The sequence below is a fragment of the Brachyhypopomus gauderio genome, unplaced genomic scaffold (genome assembly GCF_052324685.1).
Source record: "Brachyhypopomus gauderio isolate BG-103 unplaced genomic scaffold, BGAUD_0.2 sc63, whole genome shotgun sequence".
NCBI lineage: Eukaryota > Metazoa > Chordata > Actinopteri > Gymnotiformes > Hypopomidae > Brachyhypopomus > Brachyhypopomus gauderio.
This window is the reverse complement of record NW_027506884.1, coordinates 1,124,819-1,145,937: the sequence shown is the minus strand read 5'-3', so window position 1 is coordinate 1,145,937 and position 21,119 is coordinate 1,124,819. Positions and strand designations below refer to the sequence as shown.

The window sequence follows — 21,119 nt, the reverse complement described above, 5'->3', positions numbered from 1 at the left end:
AATACTAGTGAAGGACTCTTACATAAGATGTGCTCTCAGAGTCGCAAATTACTGAACCGAATGACACAAAACAAAATGGGTTTTCTCTAGACTCATCTCTTAGCTTTTAGATCTAAAAATAATACAAGATAGCTATAGACAATATGTAAATTTTTAAATGGTTTTAAAGCTAATTCACTACCACGATAACACAAACGTGTCATGTTCATTTTTAATGTGCTGTAAGTCATCTTTTGATCACCACACGAGGGAGCTGTATTACCACACAGAAGTCTCCTGATCCATTTACTACTAATATAAAACATTAATATGATCACATAATTTATGTATTTATCATAAAAATATACTGCGTACATTAAGTTTACATAAGTCAGTTTATGTAAGTAAATCTGTACACACTGATGCTTAATTTGGCAGTGCTGTTCTAGAAAAACCTTGAAGTACACACAACTCCATTTTTAAGTGAGATCCATTATAACTGCATTAGACAGCAGTAAGAATAAAATGCGAGAGTAATCAGACCACAGCCAGTGGACTGCAATACCAATTTATTGTTTCCATCAGACACATCAGACGTCTTTACAAAACAGCACAAATATCGCAACGACATGAAAGAAAAAGTAACAACCTCAGAACATTTTAGCACCCGCATCCTTTCTGCCCCACCTGTCATCCAACTGCTCTGAGCCCATCAGACGAAGGTCTGGGAACACAGTACAAGACAGTGTCCCCTCGCTCACAAGAGTGGACGCTCGTCCTGCCAAACCTCTCCAAAGGGACGCACAGCACAGCTCAGGATATCGAGGGACTGCGGGCTCAGTGCTTGTGCAGTCCGGTCGATATCATTTTATAAACGAAAAGTTGTTTTCATCTTACAGGAAATGCCATTAGCAGATACATCAGTCAATGTCAGTTAGGCCCACTTGAAAACAGCACAACAGTTATATCGTTGCCAGGACAGCTGACCCAGGATCTGATGATGAATGTGTCTGATTGAGAAAGCTGCGTTGATCACAGGCTGTGGGTCAGATGCTACCATGTGCATATGCAAACACACTGGAAAATCTTTGCGTTCGAATTATTTTAAATGGTTCCTTCCATTTCGTTTTTGTCAAAGCAGAGATGCAATCATTAGTTCCATGGTTAAAATAAGCAGCAGTCACTATGGTAACAACATAACTGTGGGTGCACATAAGTGCAAATGAATTTTCTAATTTTTTCTTCTTTTTCTTTCTTTTTTTAACCAAAAAGATCTATTTACAAAACATGTACAAACATGTTTTATGAAAGTGAGAAGTCTTTAAGAACGTGTTTGTTGTGTGTGCACATGTGGGTGCATAAGTGCTTGTGTGTGCGTGAGTGTGTTCGGGAGGGGCCTGCGTGTGTGTATACGTGTGTCTCTTCATGAGCAAGTGTACTTGTGGCATGACAGAGCTGCTCCAGCAAACAGGGGCCCTTACACAGAGCAGTGAAGAACATGAGCAAAGAAGACTTGGGAAGGTGCTTGAAATATGAAGCAGCTGGAGGAAACACGAAATCAGAATGCAAATGAGACGTGCCCAAACTCAAATGAGCCGTGCCCAAACTCAAATGAGATGGGCCCGAATTCAAATGAGATGTGCCCAAACTCAAATGAGACGTGCCCAAATTCAAATGAGATGTGCCCAAACTCAAATGAGATGGGCCCAAATTCAAATGAGACGTGCCCAAACTCAAATGAGACGTGCCCAAATTCAAATGAGACGTGCCCAAATTCAAATGAGACGTGACCAAACTCAAATGAGATGTGACCAAACTCAAATGAGTCATGAACAAATTCAAATGAGATGTGCCCAAACTCAAATGAGACGTGCCCAAACTGAAATGAGTCGTGCCCAAATTCAAATGAGACGTGCCCAAACTCAAATGAGACTTGCCCAAACTCAAATGAGATGTGCCCAAACTCAAATGAGCCGTGCCCAAACTCAAATGAGCCGTGCCCAAACTCAAATGAGACATGCCCAAACTCAAATGAGATGGGCCCAAATTCAAATGAGACGTGCCCAAACTCAAATGAGTCATGCCCAAATTCAAATGAGACGTGCCCAAACTCAAATGAGACGTGCCCAAACTCAAATGAGTCGTGCCCAAATTCAAATGAGACATGCTCAAACTCAAATGAGACGTGCCCAAACTCAAATGAGATGTGCCCAAACTCAAATGAGACGTGCCCAAACTCAAATGAGACGTGCCCAAACTCATACTGCACTTGAAGACAGTGCTGTTAGAAGAATGCCTATTTTTTACACACAAATCATGTAAAATCTTCAATCAAAGGAATAAGTGAAAAAAGCCAGCATAAATTCCTCTTGCAGTAGGATTGCTGGTGTTAATCTGCCCACATTAATCCGTTCCAGTGCTATCCAGAATAATCACTTAGTATAAACTACGAATACAGAATCATGGCAAGTCTCACCAGTTAAAGTGATAGCAGTACTAGATGTGAAAATCTTTCTCCTAAACAACATATTTCAATTCTAACACATGACTGACAGCTCATGGTGTTTGCAATTGCACCAAATGAGACGACATGTTAAAATCCCTTTGATGAGCTCGAGTTTGATGTGTTCTCCTGAGAAGCCATGCAGTATTGGCTTTTGATCTCTGTAACATGTAAATGGGTATTCAGTCTTACAGCATTTCTGCCGTGTGTGTGTGTGTGTGTGTGTGTGCGTGCGTACGTGCGTGCGTGTGTGTCTGGAGGCATGCCATAGCATTGGAATACTGTCATAACTGCAAAAACGTCAGGTCCACAAGGCCCTGGGGGAGATAGACAAGTGTTGGGAGAGGACCTGGGTCCAGACTCGCTGGCTGGGACAGGAGGGACGTTTGCTTGCGGGCCGACGTCCTCCGTGAGCTCATACCCTGAAGCTGTCCTGCTTCTGATGTGTTAAAAGGACACGGGCAATGAGCTGGTAGCTGGCAGCCAGAGCTCGGCATAAACGCACAGGCCTTTACTCTTCAAAGCATCCTCAAACGTGGTGGTACATCGACAACAGCGGTTCTGACAGCTGATTTGAGTGTCTCTGGGTTTACGTTCTGAGGACTGAAAAACGCCCTCCAAACGTCCAGTCCATTTGAGTCCAGGTTTGCTGGCACAGTTGTTTAAATCCAAACAAAAGCCACATTATGTGCGTTGAACATATGGATAAGAACACAGGGTGAACGTGGCTCTTCAGACACACTGTGAATATAAACCATAAGAAGCTCAGCAGACACTGTGCTACTGGTCGTTGCTCTCTGGCGTCCTGGACCCAGGAGATGTACTGGACAGGGCTCCACTGGATCCCCTGGGAATTGGACTGGGTGTGTGCAGAACGGGCCGGAGGTGTTTCTGATGTTCTAAAGGCTTCGGCGCGCTGCTCAAACACCCCTAGTGGCTTCAGAGCTCTGACTCTGCCTGGGCTCTCCGGCCAAGTGTTTCCCGAAGCACCGTACGTCCACGGCACGTCCTGCCGCACCTGGTTTGGGTGAGTGGGGCGCGGGGAGTCCCCGATGGGGTCGTGGGAGGGGCGGGGGAGCGGTGGAGGAGTGGAAGGGTGGAGGGGGGGGGGGGGGTTGAGGGTGTGGAGGAGCTGGTGAGGAGGAAGCGGGTCTAGACCTGCGTGGAGTAGGAGCGGTAGAGGGCAGCGCTGCGTCCGGCGGGGTGGGCGGCACGCTCGGGCGGCCCGTCTAGACTTCGCTGGAAATGGAGCGAGACGGTATGAGGACATCGGGGGTGGAGGGGAACCGGTAGGGCTGATGGTCATGTGATCTCAGTGAATGGAGATCCCCGCGGAGTCTGCAAGGATGGAGAGAGAGAGGGAGAGAGAGAGAGAGAGAGAGAGAGAGAGAGAGCGTGAGAAAAAACGAGGGAGAGAGAGGGGAGGAGAGCAAGACAGAAAGATGGAAACAAGAGAACAGCGGAGGGAGATACAGACCCAAAGACAGGCAGAGACGGGAAAAAAAAAAACAAAGAAGTGACTGTGGCGATTAACAGAGGAGACAGAAATGTGATCTGAGGGAAGAGAGATGGTGTTCAGCAGAGTGGCTAAATGGACAGACTACAAGCCAAAGAAGGATCAGAAGGAAAGGTGGAACGCTGTGAGGTGGAACGCTGTGAGAGACACTAATCTTGCCATATGGTTTTAATTAAAGCACACCTCCTCCACACACTGACTCCTCCAGCCTCTTGAGCAATTACATCAAGATCAGGGGAAAACGCTGATGCAGGCCGACCAAACCCCCACCACAGTCAGCAGAAAATGCTGATTTCACGGCATTTGACAGCAGAAATGAATCATCCTCAAAGATTCTCCGCGAGCATTCATTCAAGTATGATTTCTCAAGCCTCTGCAGTATAAAGGCTTCGGATCCAATGACTTTAAGTTGCAGCTCTGACACTAGGGAATGAAGGGGCTGTAGGGCAGTCTGTAGGGTGGTCTGTAGGGCTGTCTTTAGGGCTGTCTGTAGGGTGGTCTGTAGGGTGGTCTGTAGTGCAGTTTAGTCACAGTGTAGGGCAGTGTAGTCACATGCAGTGGTAGTCCCATTCTACAGTGACCACTGCTTCTGAAAGACCCTCCCCTACAGACAGCAGCCACATTTAGCATTCAATTAAGGGTCATGTCACTTGAGGTCTAGAAAACATAGTCTCCCTCTGCCAGTGAAGAACTGGCCCAACAGGAGGACGGCGGCAGTGTGCTGGGGCTGGCACTGAGGCTGTGGGTGGTGGTGGTGGTGGTCAGGTGGGGTAGGAAGAGCTTAGCAGTTCTTTTTTGAGGTCCACTGGGTCAAGACCGGAGGGAGCAGGGGATCGTGATTGGCCACCCTGTGTGTGCAGCCCTGCCGCTCACCTGGCCCCGCCCCTTACCTGAGTCCCACTTAACTTTTCGAGTGGACTCTCCACGCAGGGCAGCGCAACCATGGGCATGCCCAGCACCGACTCAGGACGCTGGGGTCTCACGGGCGGGGGAGGGGGCTTGGGATGCTGGAAGTTGTTGATCACGCAGGTCACCTTGGGAGAGAGAGATATAGAGAGAGATGGAGAAAGAAGAGGCAGATGTTAACATAATAACCATTCTGAGGCAACCCAAAGTATCTGTTACCCACTAGATCCCAGAGATGGACACTGGAGTGAGTGACTCGAGTCAAAGTCCCACTTAAGCCTCCTTCAAAAAGACTTCAGACTTGACTTGAAACTCGTCCCTAATGACTCTCGACTCAACCTCGTCAGTCCGTTATCCAGACACTGTGTGCAAGTTATAGAAAAATACTTTCTTTGTGTGTTTATGTTAACATTATTGCTTACGTTTGTTCGGGACGCAGCTCCATATCTCATGACGTATCACAACACTGCTTATTGCGAGTGGGAAATGTAATCAAACAAGGTTGCCATGGCTACGGCTGGAGTTCCATATGTGGAGCCTTAAATCCTTGGACATAACCGAAGGACGCAACGTGTAAAGAATGCGAGAATTAAATTAAAGACACTGGAACGACCACATCAGACTTCATAAGACACCTGAAAACACCCGGATACGTTTGTATAGGTTACGTTAGACACCGTAATTACAGATAATATATTAAACACACCCAGACAGGATTGGTTAGTTTATGTTAGCGACATTATAGTGGCCACTCGTAACCAAACATCAGTACAACCATTGACATTTTAAGTTAATTGTAAACAAATTTAAGTATTTTACTTGCCAAAGTTATTGTTTTACAGGAATTATACGTGTGTAAATTAATATCAAAGACTTAATGAGAACTTTTTTCTGTAATGATATTTTTGTTTACTTTGATGCTAGTATCTCAAGAAAAGATATTTGTCCCACAATATCAGCTATAACTCAACGGTGTTGGTGGTAAAAGACACAGAAAATACGTGAAATACGTGGAAGTGGCCGATAATAGGGGACAGCGGACAATAGGAGCTACCGAGGTAACATATAAAACAGTTATTTTCCATCTACTGTCTATGAACTTATCCTGGTATTGACTCATGATCTGACTCGGACTCCAGCCTAAAGACTCGTGACTAGACTTGGACTTGTATTTTGTGACGTTTGAACATCTCTGCTAGATCCACACCTGATACTGATCGTTCCTCTCCCACCCAGCTGCACTGACAACTCTCACCAGAAACACAGCGATGGCTCCTCCGGTGAAGTATCCGGCCAGGACGTCCGACCAATGGTTGCGGTACTCGGCCACCCTCACCACCCCCACCAGTACGGCCAGACACAGCAGGGTCAGGCTGACGGTTGGCTTCGTGAGACGCGTACCTTTCGTCCTGAACACCAGCGTCACGTACATCTGAGGACATGCACACACAGTGTCAGACGTTTGCCACCCAATCGAACCATTCTTCTCCCAACAACTTTGTCCCCTCATCTCCCAACAAGAACTTTTCAGAAGCAGAAATGTGTCTTATTATAATTAAACCCTATGCTTGCAAATGTCGGTTTCATCTTCCAGAAACAAGACTGGCCAGTGAATGGATGTATCAGGACCGTCCCACACTGAATAGGGCAAAGTGGGCTTTCAGTGAATTACCAGCTCATTTGGAACACTTGAAATTGCTTTGAACTTGAATAGTTCTGCAGTGGTTTTAATGGCAGGTGGTGCTGCATGGAGCTGCATTATGATGACGTTCACCACCGTGGACATGTCCGAGCAGACGTTCACCACCATGCACACGTCCGAGCAGACGTTGACCACCGTGGACACGTCCGGGCAGACGTTCACCACCGTGCACACGTCTGGGCAGACACTCACCACCGTGTACACAGCTGAGTAGACACTCACCACCGTGTACACAGCTGAGTAGACACTCAGTGCCGCGTCCTTGGAGGGGAAGGATTTGCGAGCCGACGCCACGATGAGGGGGTTCCCCGTGCACGCTCGGCGCTCTGTGATGTACTGAAGACTCGACTGGCAGCCCAGTGCCGTGTAGTTCGGCCGGCACGCTGACAGGAAGTGAGGCGTCTGGTTTCCTGTGACCACCTGCCCGGCGTTGGCGAAGATGGTGGTAGTGAAGAGGCCAAAGGAGTAGACACCTGTGGTAAAGAACCGAGAGTTACCATCTCATAATTGGACCTGATGGACTTTGAGGTCATTCTTAACCTTTAACTTTTTTTAAACCATGTTTAACGCTCACTGCTCAGGTGTGGTACGTCAGCCGGCTGTCGCATATATACTGTAGATACGTGTGTAGGGTCGGATGTGTGCGTGTTCCTCTAAGAATTTTATGGAGGAACTCTTTAACTAAACATCAAATGCTCCCCATTTGCTTCTGCTCTGTTACCTAAGAAACGTATGATTCGTCTCAGCAGAGGGTTGAAGTAGCAGCAATCTGCTGTAACGATGGTCTTCTCCTGTGTGCCCTCTGACCTCATAAAGAATGCCATCAGCTCTCCAGCCAGGATCTGCGAGATACACACAGAAACACGTCGTCATGAATCCTGAGAACGACCTCATCAAATACTGCTCCATGCTTCAGAATCTGCGTTACAGCCCTTAGCAGTCAGGAACGCTGTAGCTTTGACACGTTTTTCTGGGACCTCTTCAGCTCCCAGTGAATGAGAAAACAAAACACTGGCACCCACCCAAAAGCAGATATCAACAATTAGATCTAGAACAATAACCGACTGCATATTTACACGCTAATTCAATTCAATTCGAGTTTATGTTTGTATTGTCATTATACTCATATAGAAGTGTATAGTAGAAAAGATGTGTCTGGCCTAAATACATCCTGTCAGTTACGCATCATCCCAGGGTCTCTGTGATTGGTGGGATCACTGATGAGTGATGAGTGGCATCTCATTAATGAGACTAAGAATAGCAGGCGTGACGTGCCGACCGTGTTAGTATGATTTGCTGTGGTGGTAAGGAAGGTTCACACCTTGGCAGTGACTAGCAGGGCCTTGGGGAGATGGTTTCACTTGCCCGGAACATCTCTTTGTGCTGCTAGCGTCTTTTCTCGCATGTGTGGCGCAGAGGACATTCAGTGTGCTTTCAATGAGTTAATGGAGTTATTTACTACATGTGTCTAGACATAAATGTGGTTTGGTATGTCTCAAGGGTTTCCTCTGCAACAGAGCACGAACATAAGAAGACATTCGCCTTTAGAATGCGAGGCCTATTTAATTGTGTGGGTGAAGCTGCAGGGTATAATCTGGCACAAGAGCAATGATCAGAGCTGAGAGGAGCCACGGGGGGAGGCAGAGGAGATAAGTTCATAGGCATGTACATAAAAGCAATCGGCATGAAGATCTGTCAATCAAAATGGTGAGGGACCCACAATGGAAACACAAACGTTCACAACATTAACATGCAAAGCCATTTTAAAGTGTCCATGACTGGACTGTTGTCACAATATCCTCTAAATGTCTGTGAGAAAAATGAATCAGTTATTGTCAGAATTCAATTGGACCATCATCATAGCAAAAGTACCAGAACAGGATGTAAAAGCTGCACTAACATCAAGTGCAAAGCAGGGCCAGACATCAGCAACTAGACAATCAGAGACTGAGGGACAGACATCCAGAGACAGGGAGACAGACATCCAGAGACAAAGGGACAGACATCCAGAGACCGAGGGACAGACATCCAGAGACCGAGGAACAGACATCCAGAGACAGGGAGACAGACATCCAGAGACTGAGGGACAGACATCCAGAGACAGGGAGACAGACATCCAGAGACTGAGGGACAGACATCCAGAGACAGGGAGACAGACATCCAGAGACTGAGGGACAGACATCCAGAGACTGAGGGACAGACATCCAGAGACAGGGAGACAGACATCCAGAGACTGAGGGACAGACATCCAGAGACAGGGAGACAGACATCCAGAGACTGAGGGACAGACATCCAGAGACAGGGAGACAGACATCCAGAGACTGAGGGACAGACATCCAGAGACAGAGAGACAGACATCCAGAGACAGGGAGACAGACATCCAGAGACAGGGAGACAGACATCCAGAGACTGAGGGACAGACATCCAGAGACTGAGGGACAGACATCCAGAGACAGGGAGACAGACATTCAGAGACAGGGAGACAGACATCCAGAGACAGGGAGACAGACATCCAGAGACTGAGGGACAGACATCCAGAGACAGGGAGACAGACATCCAGAGACTGAGGGACAGACATCCAGAGACAGGGAGACAGACATCCAGAGACAGGGAGACAGACATCCAGAGACCGAGGGACAGACATCCAGAGACAGAGAGACAGACATCCAGAGACAGGGAGACAGACATCCAGAGACAGGGAGACAGACATCCAGAGACTGAGGGACAGACATCCAGAGACAGGGAGACAGACATCCAGACACTGAGGGACAGACATCCAGAGACAGGGAGACAGACATCCAGAGACTGAGGGACAGACATCCAGAGACAGGGAGACAGACATCCAGAGACTGAGGGACAGACATCCAGAGACAGGGAGACAGACATCCAGAGACAGGGAGACAGACATCCAGAGACAGGGAGACAGACATCCAGAGACAGGGAGACAGACATCCAGAGACTGAGGGACAGACATCCAGAGACTGAGGGACAGACATCCAGAGACAGGGAAACAGACATCCAGAGACTGAGGGACAGACATCCAGAGACAGGGAGACAGACATCCAGAGACTGGGAGACAGACATCCAGAGACAGGGAGACAGACATCCAGAGACTGAGGGACAGACATCCAGAGACAGGGAGACAGACATCCAGAGACCGAGGGACAGACATCCAGAGACAGGGAGACAGACATCCAGAGACAGGGAGACAGACATCCAGAGACTGAGGGACAGACATCCAGAGACAGGGAGACAGACATCCAGAGACCGAGGGACAGACATCCAGAGACAGGGAGACAGACATCCAGAGACAGGGAGACAGACATCCAGAGACTGAGGGACAGACATCCAGAGACAGGGAGACAGACATCCAGAGACCGAGGGACAGACATCCAGAGACAGGGAGACAGACATCCAGAGACAGGGAGACAGACATCCAGAGACCGAGGGACAGACATCCAGAGACAGAGAGACAGACATCCAGAGACAGGGAGACAGACATTCAGAGACAGGGAGACAGACATCCAGAGACCGAGGGACAGACATCCAGAGACAGAGAGACAGACATCCAGAGACAGGGAGACAGACATTCAGAGACAGGGAGACAGACATCCAGAGACAGGGAGACAGACATCCAGAGACCGAGGGACAGATATCCAGAGACTGAGGGACAGACATCCAGAGACAGGGAGACAGACATCCAGAGACAGGGAGACAGACATCCAGAGATAGAGACAGGGAGACAGACATACAGAGACCGAGGGACAGACATCCAGAGACAGGGAGACAGACATCCAGAGACAGGGAGACAGACATCCAGAGACAGAGAGACAGACATCCAGAGATAGAGACAGGGAGACAGACATCCAGAGACCGAGGGACAGACATCCAGAGATAGAGACAGTGTGTTCAGTTCACAATCACACAATCATACGCACACACACACACACACACACACACACACACACACATGATGACAGAGATGTAGAGAGCTAGGTGAAGAGGATCACAGTGAGAGAATGTGTGAGAGAGAGACAGTCAAAGAGAGAAAGACAGAGAGAGGTGGGGATTATATGGTGGCTGAAAATATACCCTTGCCTATTAAGGTTATAAATAAATCTACCTGTTCATGTGAATATATGTGTATTGAGTGTTTGTGTGTTGAGTGTGTGTTGAATATATGTGCATTGTTTTTTTCATTGTGCTGTCCCCATTTTTCCACTCCAAACAAAAGCATGGCCTGTCATTTCTAGTCATCCATAAAGGACCAGTGGAGAAGGAAGTGTTTATGTGAATGAACGTGAAGGTTAGTCTGAGGTCAACCACAGGTCAGCTGCACATATCCAGTTAGAGCCCTTAGCTGACATGTGCCATCACTGCCCCTGTAGATAATCAGGGTCACGTTTGACAAATGCCACGTATGCGTTTATGCGTGTGTGTGTGGGAGAAGCATGTGTGCTGTGGCCAGACTGAGGGTGCAGCTGCCAGTGCTGGCCTACAGAGGGCGCTGTGCTCTGGTGCCTTCACTGTCATCTGGACTGACTGGTGGGTTATGGTCAGTTTTCCTGCAGGGTGTCTGAGCACCATTTCTGCTCTCAGATGCTGCCCATGGCTGTGGAAACACATTTCGTTTGTCCAAAAAAGCTGTTTTTGTTGTTGTTGTTGAGTGCATGAATGTGTGATATTTTCTTTGATGTGTGTTCTTAATGGAAATCTCTAGAAAGGTGTGTACATGTGTATGCAGGCATGTGTGTGTGTGTGTGTGTGTGTGTGTGTGTGTGTAATGAATGATCAGGGGTGAGGATCCATTACAGATCTCTGTGACACTGAACCCTAATAAAAATACAGAGCCCTATAGTACTATACTATAGTACTATACAGAGCCCTATAGTACTATACTATAGTACTATACAGAGCCCTATAGTAGGCTACACTAATCCCCATCTTCAAAACACACTAATCCCTTGCACTGATAACACAAATCCCCTGTCCCTGTAGCACACTAACCCCAAGTTCTGACATTATTCTGGGAGATACTTTAATAAAATACATTTATTATAAGTTTAAATTTAATACACTGTTCTTTTAGATCAGGTTCTGTGTTTATCGGTACTGTATGTCATCAGAATACATCAAAATCCCCCTCAACCCCGCCCCTCACTTCTTACCTCAGGTGAAAGGCGATCACCTGTCTGGGTCATGACAAGAACGTGTGTGCTTATGTTTTGTGTGCTTGTACAGTATATGTGTCTTAGTGGGGGGGGGCAAGACCTGGGAGATTAGCAATTAGCAAGACCTGGGAGAGATTAGGACACTTGCGGAAAATAACAATGAGTTCATCTGAGCTCAAAGGAAGTTCACTGGCTTCACTAGACCCTATGCTAGCTCACATGATTCCATCAGTAAATATAACTAACAGCAATCAGTGTTGGATTTAGTGTTTAGGTCTTTACATTAAACCTGTTTAGAAACATGCATTCGACTACCATCATCTCTTTAAAAACTCACCCAAAAATGTTGCAATGGTGTGTGCACAGAAACATCAATAGTAAGCAGATGGAGTGCTGTTTTCAGCTTTGATTCTGTGTTCACGGAGGTCTCCACTAACATGTGATCCGCCTGTGTGGCTTGCACAGCAGACACGTGAGTGTAGGCTAGGCGTCTCACGCACAGCACACAGCTCGGCGGGCCACAGCCGTTTCATCGGCACTGCAGCGAAATCTCTGGTATTGTTCGCAGTTTACCCCTCCCTGTGTGCTCTATCAGTTCAGTCATGGCTTCCTGTAGATAAGCATCACCCCCCAACCCACCCAACCCCCCCCCCCTCTCTCTCTCTCTCTCTTTCTTGTCTTGTTTCATTTTGCACACTCTCTATCTCTGTTCTGTACAACCATTAAATCCCCTTCAGCCATCACGTCTCCTCAGCTCCACTCCTCTCTGCTCCTTGTTTTCTCCGTTTGTGTTTCTCGCTTCATCAGATCTCAGACCTCCGTGTTTGGGGGGGCAGCACTGGAGTGAGTCATCCCCGTCACGTACACACATCTCTCTGTGGGAACCCCTCTCACAAACCACGAAGAGAGAACAAGATAACGGCTTCGGTATTTGTAAGAGAACAAAGTGGAAAGACAGTGAGAGAGAGAGAGAGAGAGAGAGAGAGAGAGAGAGAGAGAGAGAGAGAGAGAAAGAGTGTGTGTGTGTGTGTGTGTGTGTGTGAAGCCCCCACGTAACCACCCAGCTACCTCCACAAGTTGCTCAGATTCTCACCACACTTTAATCTGCAAATGTAGCTTTGATAAATCGATCTAGAATTATGTAAACATGTACATACTCACAGCTTTACCCCAGATCTATAATCAAGGAAGGACGTGTGTGTGTGTGTGTGTGTGTGTGTGTGTGTGTGTGTGTGTGTGTGTGTGTGTGTGTGTGTGTGTGTGTGTGTGTTTGCACATACACAGGACTAAAGAAGTTATTATATGTCATCACTTCCTGCACTTGGTCGTTTGTAGGTGTCCATCAAAGACTTATTTTAGGATAATTGTACTTTCACAGGATGGTAAAGAGTACATGATTAGGTCCTAATGACTAATAGCCTCATTAGCTGTGTGCACGCATGAGTGTGTGTGTGTGTGTGTGTGTGTGTGTGTGCAGGTTTGTGGGCAAGTGTCACATATTTCTATCACCAAAAACAGCTCAGAGGTACAAAGGCAACCTACAAAATACACACACGAGGTCATACAGGCTTAAACACACGCACACACCACATACTTGTGTATTGCACACACGCACACACACGCGCACACACACACACACACACACACACACACACACACACACACACACACACACACACGCACACACCACACAGACTTGTGTATTGCACACACGCACACACACACGCACACACACGCACAAGCACACGTGCACATGTGCGCGCACACACACACACACACACACACACACACACACACACACACACACCTACAGGCATGGGGGGGGCACAAGGACACACAGAGTCAGAGCAACATAGAGAACCTGGTGCACCGTCAGCACTCATGTCCTCAGCACCAAGCACACTTATCTGGGCTAAGAAGGACTGCAGGGGTCTGTCCTCCTGTCCTCCATCTTGACAAAGACATCCCTCCATTTACTTACACTCACTCTCCGTTATTAAAGACTTTGGTGTATTTCGTGGTCTCTCTCCCTCTCTATCTCCCATGGACACACACACACACACACACACACACACACACACACACACACACACACACACACACACACACACACACACACACACAATTTCATGTAGTGCTACTACTACGAATGCTACTATCATTTACATTTCCATACTGCCGTTAAACATTTGTTATTAGGGTGTGTAGGACGCTTTCCCACTGGTTCATAAATACGCCTACAGCCATGCCAGGCCTGCTGGTGTTCCACAGTTAACTGAACTGAAGAGTTAGTTGTACAATTCAGAGTCCTGCTAGTACAAACACACATAGTTACACTACTAAGGTGTCATCTGCACCGTTATTTCATATCTCCGTATTTGAAATCTAATTAGTGTTGTTTAAGCATGTTAAATGTGATAGCGTACAGTGAGTCTTACTTCCGTTTAACATCAGCTCCTCTAGTTGCCCAAGTGGTTTACAATTAAACCACAAAAGCAATGCCAAGTTATTCAACACCCTAACAGCAAGCTGTGGCACAAACTGCCTAGCCAATTTTAATACCACTGAGAATTATTATTATTATGTTTAGGCATTTCACCATCGTAACTCTTTTAACACTGTATTCCGTTTGAGATGGTAAATGGTATGACGAGGTGTAGAAAGCACAGAGCACTGTAGCTGTATCAAACATGGGATGTAGCAAATATGTGGCCACCGACTGATGGATCGCTGAGAAACTGGTAAAGACACAGAAAAATCTTATCAGTCATTACAAAGTACTGAAGAGTATATTAGTAATGAGTATAGTCATGAAGAGTCTAGTACAGAAGAGTTTAATAGTAAAGAGTCTGGTACTGAAGACTATAGTGGTGAAGAGTATAGTGATGAAGAGTCTAGTACTGAAGAGTATATTGGTGAAGAGTACAATAGAGAATAGTCTAGTGGTGAAGAGTATAGCACTGAAGAGTATAGTAGAGAAGATTGATTAATGAGCTTTGATACTGGGGGATGAGAAGATGCCAGACTGAGGCTAACAGGACTAGCCATCTGACTAGCCATCACATTTCCCATAGAGAAACAGCCATGTTGTGTACTGTATTAGTTAGCACACGTGCTCTGTGCAGACAGACGGCAGTGTGATTCTAGGTGAGGCACCAGAGCCGCTGCCATCTGAGGCATAGCAGGCCACGCGCTCTCTGGGTGAGCAGGATGACTTATTCAAAGTCGTTTCAAAGCAGTCCAGGACAATCGTGGGCATCTGTTAGGTCACGAAACCTGGCAGCTAGCGCTCTGTCCTGCAACGTTTCATAATAGTGCCGCTCTTAAGGATGCAAAAGACTAGCTACACTTTACACTCTTATTAATCCTCAGTCCAACTACAATGACACCTAATATGTGAAGAAAAAATCAACAATGTATGTCTAGTGGTAATACCACTATGGTTACCCCCAAAATAATTGAATAAATATTTATAAAGTAACTTACAATCCAGGTAGAGGAGGCAAAGTGCTCTATTTAAGCGACAGGCCTTAATATATTTCTATGTGGCCTGCTGAGAAGCTTAACAATTAACACATAAAAGTCGTTCAAGAATATAGTATCATTAATTGTTAAACAATTCGTAGGAATTATTTAGATGTTTTATTCGGTTCTTTGAGGTTTTTGATCATCCAATAGCAGGCTGCTCATTCTGAAGGCACTGACCCCTCTTTCACATTGTTTACATTCCCCAGTGTGCTGCACTCCTGATAGGTCAGAAGAAGGTGTGGTGCATGCTGGGAGGTGTATGCAGTTTGTGTATAATGGGCCTTTTCTGAATGTGCTTTAATCCATTATGGACTACCAGCTCACGAGGCCTTAAAACAAAACTGATATTCTGCTCTATAAGCCCTATAGTCACTGTTCCATACCAATAGAGACACTCCCCACATAAGGAGGGAGGCTGTGCTCTATAAGCCCTATAGTCACTGTTCCATACCAATAGAGACACTCCCCACATAAGGAGGGAGGCTGTGCTCTATAACCCCTATAGTCACTGTTCCATACCAATAGAGACACTCCCCACATAAGGAGGGAGGCTGTGCTCTATAACCCCTATAGTCACTGTTCCATACCAATAGAGACACTCCCCACATAAGGAGGGAGGCTGTGCTCTATAACCCCTATAGTCACTGTTCCATACCAATAGAGACACTCCCCACATAAGGAGGGAGGCTGTGCTCTATAACCCCTATAGTCACTGTTCCATACCAATAGAGACACTCCCCACATAAGGAGGGAGGCTGTGCTCTATAACCACTATAGTCACTGTTCCATACCAATAGAGACACTCCCCACATAAGGAGGGAGGCTGTGCTCTATAACCCCTATAGTCACTGTTCCATACCAATAGAGACACTCCCCACATAAGGAGGGAGGCTGTGCTCTATAACCCCTATAGTCACTGTTCCATACCAATAGAGACACTCTTCACATAAGGAGGGAGGCTGTGCTCTATAACCCCTATAGTCACTGTTCCATACCAATAGAGACACTCCCCACATAAGGAGGGAGGCTGTGCTCTATAACCCCTATAGTCACTGTTCCATACCAATAGAGACACTCCCCACATAAGGAGGGAGGCTGTGCTCTATAACCCCTATAGTCACTGTTCCATACCAATAGAGACACTCCCCACATAAGGAGGGAGGCTGTGCTCTATAACCCCTATAGTCACTGTTCCATACCAATAGAGACACTCCCCACATAAGGAGGGAGGCTGTGCTCTATAACCCCTATAGTCACTGTTCCATACCAATAGAGACACTCCCCACATAAGGAGGGAGGCTGTGCTCTATAACCCCTATAGCCACTGTTCCATACCAATAGAGACACTCCCCACATAAGGAGGGAGGCTGTGCTCTATAACCCCTATAGTCACTGTTCCATACCAATAGAGACACTCCCCACATAAGGAGGGAGGCTGTGCTCTATAACCCCTATAGTCACTGTTCCATACCAATAGAGACACTCCCCACATAAGGAGGGAGGCTGTGCTCTATAACCCCTATAGTCACTGTTCCATACCAATAGAGACACTCCCCACATAAGGAGGGAGGCTGTGCTCTATAACCCCTATAGTCACTGTTCCATACCAATAGAGACACTCCCCACATAAGGAGGGAGGCTGTGCTCTATAACCCCTATAGTCACTGTTCCATACCAATAGAGACACTCCCCACATAAGGAGGGAGGCTGTGCTCTATAACCACTATAGTCACTGTTCCATACCAATAGAGACACTCCCCACATAAGGAGGGAGGCTGTGCTCTATAACCCCTATAGTCACTGTTCCATACCAATAGAGACACTCCCCACATAAGGAGGGAGGCTGTGCTCTATAACCCCTATAGTCACTGTTCCATACCAATAGAGACACTCCCCACATAAGGAGGGAGGCTGTGCTCTATAACCCCTATAGTCACTGTTCCATACCAATAGAGACACTCCCCACATAAGGAGGGAGGCTGTGCTCTATAACCCCTATAGTCACTGTTCCATACCAATAGAGACACTCCCCACATAAGGAGGGAGGCTGTGCTCTATAACCCCTATAGTCACTGTTCCATACCAATAGAGACACTCCCCACATAAGGAGGGAGGCTGTGCTCTATAACCCCTATAGTCACTGTTCCATACCAATAGAGACACTCCCCACATAAGGAGGGAGGCTGTGCTCTATAACCCCTATAGTCACTGTTCCATACCAATAGAGACACTCCCCACATAAGGAGGGAGGCTGTGCTCTATAACCCCTATAGTCACTGTTCCATACCAATAGAGACACTCCCCACATAAGGAGGGAGGCTGTGCTCTATAACCCCTATAGTCACTGTTCCATACCAATAGAGACACTCCCCACATAAGGAGGGAGGCTGTGCTCTATAACCACTATAGTCACTGTTCCATACCAATAGAGACACTCCCCACATAAGGAGGGAGGCTGTGCTCTATAACCCCTATAGTCACTGTTCCATACCAATAGAGACACTCCCCACATAAGGAGGGAGGCTGTGCTCTATAACCCCTATAGTCACTGTTCCATACCAATAGAGACACTCCCCACATAAGGAGGGAGGCTGTGCTCTATAACCCCTATAGTCACTGTTCCATACCAATAGAGACACTCCCCACATAAGGAGGGAGGCTGTGCTCTATAACCCCTATAGTCACTGTTCCATACCAATAGAGACACTCCCCACATAAGGAGGGAGGCTGTGCTCTATAACCCCTATAGTCACTGTTCCATACCAATAGAGACACTCCCCACATAAGGAGGGAGGCTGTGCTCTATAACCCCTATAGTCACTGTTCCATACCAATAGAGACACTCCCCACATAAGGAGGGAGGCTGTGCTCTATAACCCCTATAGTCACTGTTCCATACCAATAGAGACACTCCCCACATAAGGAGGGAGGCTGTGCTCTATAACCACTATAGTCACTGTTCCATACCAATAGAGACACTCCCCACATAAGGAGGGAGGCTGTGCTCTATAACCCCTATAGTCACTGTTCCATACCAATAGAGACACTCCCCACATAAGGAGGGAGGCTGTGCTCTATAACCCCTATAGTCACTGTTCCATACCAATAGAGACACTCCCCACATAAGGAGGGAGGCTGTGCTCTATAACCCCTATAGTCACTGTTCCATACCAATAGAGACACTCCCCACATAAGGAGGGAGGCTGTGCTCTATAACCCCTATAGTCACTGTTCCATACCAATAGAGACACTCCCCACATAAGGAGGGAGGCTGTGCTCTATAACCCCTATAGTCACTGTTCCATACCAATAGAGACACTCCCCACATAAGGAGGGAGGCTGTGCTCTATAACCCCTATAGTCACTGTTCCATACCAATAGAGACACTCCCCACATAAGGAGGGAGGCTGTGCTCTATAACCCCTATAGTCACTGTTCCATACCAATAGAGACACTCCCCACATAAGGAGGGAGGCTGTGCTCTATAACCCCTATAGTCACTGTTCCATACCAATAGAGACACTCCCCACATAAGGAGGGAGGCTGTGCTCTATAACCCCTATAGTCACTGTTCCATACCAATAGAGACACTCCCCACATAAGGAGGGAGGCTGTGCTCTATAACCACTATAGTCACTGTTCCATACCAATAGAGACACTCCCCACATAAGGAGGGAGGCTGTGTTCTATAACCCCTATAGTCACTGTTCCATACCAATAGAGACACTCCCCACATAAGGAGGGAGGCTGTGCTCTATAACCCCTATAGTCACTGTTCCATACCAATAGAGACACTCCCCACATAAGGAGGGAGGCTGTGCTCTATAACCCCTATAGTCACTGTTCCATACCAATAGAGACACTCCCCACATAAGGAGGGAGGCTGTGCTCTATAACCCCTATAGTCACTGTTCCATACCAATAGAGACACTCCCCACATAAGGAGGGAGGCTGTGCTCTATAACCCCTATAGTCACTGTTCCATACCAATAGAGACACTCCCCACATAAGGAGGGAGGCTGTGCTCTATAACCCCTATAGTCACTGTTCCATACCAATAGAGACACTCCCCACATAAGGAGGGAGGCTGTGCTCTATAACCCCTATAGTCACTGTTCCATACCAATAGAGACACTCCCCACATAAGGAGGGAGGCTGTGCTCTATAACCCCTATAGTCACTGTTCCATACCAATAGAGACACTCCCCACATAAGGAGGGAGGCTGTGCTCTGAGTCCATGGAGACCTAATGACCCCTGGAGGAAGAAGCAGTTTACTATGAGAAAGAACCTTTGATGTCACTTTATACGTTTATAATCCTTTATGCCCTCTAGTTTTCACACTGCAATACTTAACGTCCTAAAGAATTTAATCATAATTTTCTTTATAATAATGCCTTGTTATTCCTTTATATTCTCAAACTCTGCAATTTAGCAATACAAAAGCACCATTATTTGTCATGCCAGTAAAGCACCTTGAATTTAACTGAATTGAAAAATAAATCTAGAGAGAGAGAGAGAAGGTCAATGTATATTATGTATTAGAATTAGTGTTAGAATTAATGTAAGCTTGAGAAGCCACAGGAAAGAACCCACTGACAATGCATAAATGCATAACACATGAGCCGAATAGTTAATTGCTCAAGTGTCCACTCACTGAAAAGGTCATGATTTGATTTGATAATGGATTAGAGGGGGCGTGGCTGAAGTGGAACCAACGAAGAGTGTTTGTGGTCAGTGACTGAAAAGGTCTTTATCTCATCACAAACACTGTCCTCCGTTTGGTCACATAACATATGATAAGGATCTATTTAAAGAGTATTAATGCATAAAAGTTATGCTGGATGAAATCAATTAATGAACCAGAGAACCTTGAGGCTGAGCTGGGTGTCACAGCACCCTCTAGTGGACCTGCATGAGTCTGCGCATTGCGTTTGGTTTGCAGACCTTTTGCCTAATAGGTCAGATCAGGTGGTGGATTTGTGAAAGGATGAGCGTGTGCCTCATGTGTGAGCAGTTCAGTCAGGGGCAGTTTATGATTTTGCTCTGTGCTTGATTATCTGGTTCGATCTGTGGGCCAGGTTCTATCTGTGCTCTTTGTTCAATTAGTTGAGTCTGAGTATAGGTAAGGGTTTGTGTTCAGTGCTTGGCTCAGGTGGGGTCATGGCTCTGTTTTTCTGTTTAACTTACTTTGAGTAATTGTCTTTCATGCATTTGAATCAGTCTTGCTCAGATTGTGTTTGAACTGTGTGCTTGGTTGAGTTTGGGTCAGATTTAGGATCATAATAGTAAAGGGACATTTGTCTCAAACGAATCATTCATGGAGTAATGTGTTATGTGTTGTTTGGTTTCCTCACTGAATCACTAATGTGATTCATTTCTAAACTTTAAACAGGAGTTGAAATATCCAAACTGATCCAAACCCGACCTTGGTCTGATCAGGACGAGAATCAAATAAACTGTGTCAGAAGCAAAGATCTGTGGAGATTCTCACAGATCACCAAACGGCAATTTTCATAGGATGCTTGTCTGGGGAATCAGTATTTGATCAGATGAATCTTGAAGAACCGGTCTGTGTGCTCTGTGTTTGATTGACTGAGTCTTTCTCAGTTTGCCTTAGCAGACAGAGATCCAGCAGCAGGTGCTGTATATTTCACGTTTACTGACACCCTTCTCATAAAGGGTGTGTGTGTGTGTGTGTGTGTGTGTGTGTGTGTGTATGTGTGTGTGTGTGTGTGTATGTGTGTGTGAGGAGAACCGCTTCCAACTTCCCTATGCCTTTTTGTTTGGATGTGTCCTATCTGTGCCCTGAGGA

The 21,119-nt window shown here is 46.5% G+C and overlaps 1 protein-coding gene across 5 annotated transcripts in view; it reads right to left on the bottom strand.

The window, feature by feature from the left end:
• Window positions 1–531: 531 nt before the first annotated feature.
• The window catches only part of plppr2a (phospholipid phosphatase related 2a), a 137,474-nt gene continuing 116,886 nt past the window's right edge, over window positions 532–21,119 (bottom strand). For 4 of the 5 annotated variants that reach the window (XM_076988737.1, XM_076988736.1, XM_076988739.1 and 1 more), the window contains 5 exons: window positions 7,328–7,448; window positions 6,829–7,079; window positions 6,160–6,336; window positions 4,905–5,032; window positions 532–3,820 (listed from right to left, as the gene is read on the bottom strand). In XM_076988737.1, coding sequence (XP_076844852.1) covers window positions 3,712–3,820; window positions 4,905–5,032; window positions 6,160–6,336; window positions 6,829–7,079; window positions 7,328–7,448 — 786 coding nt within the window. In that variant the 3' untranslated portion in view covers window positions 532–3,711. Of the gene's footprint in view, window positions 3,821–4,888; window positions 5,033–6,159; window positions 6,337–6,828; window positions 7,080–7,327; window positions 7,449–21,119 lie in introns of all 5 variants that reach the window. The other variant, XM_076988740.1, reaches the window with a different exon arrangement.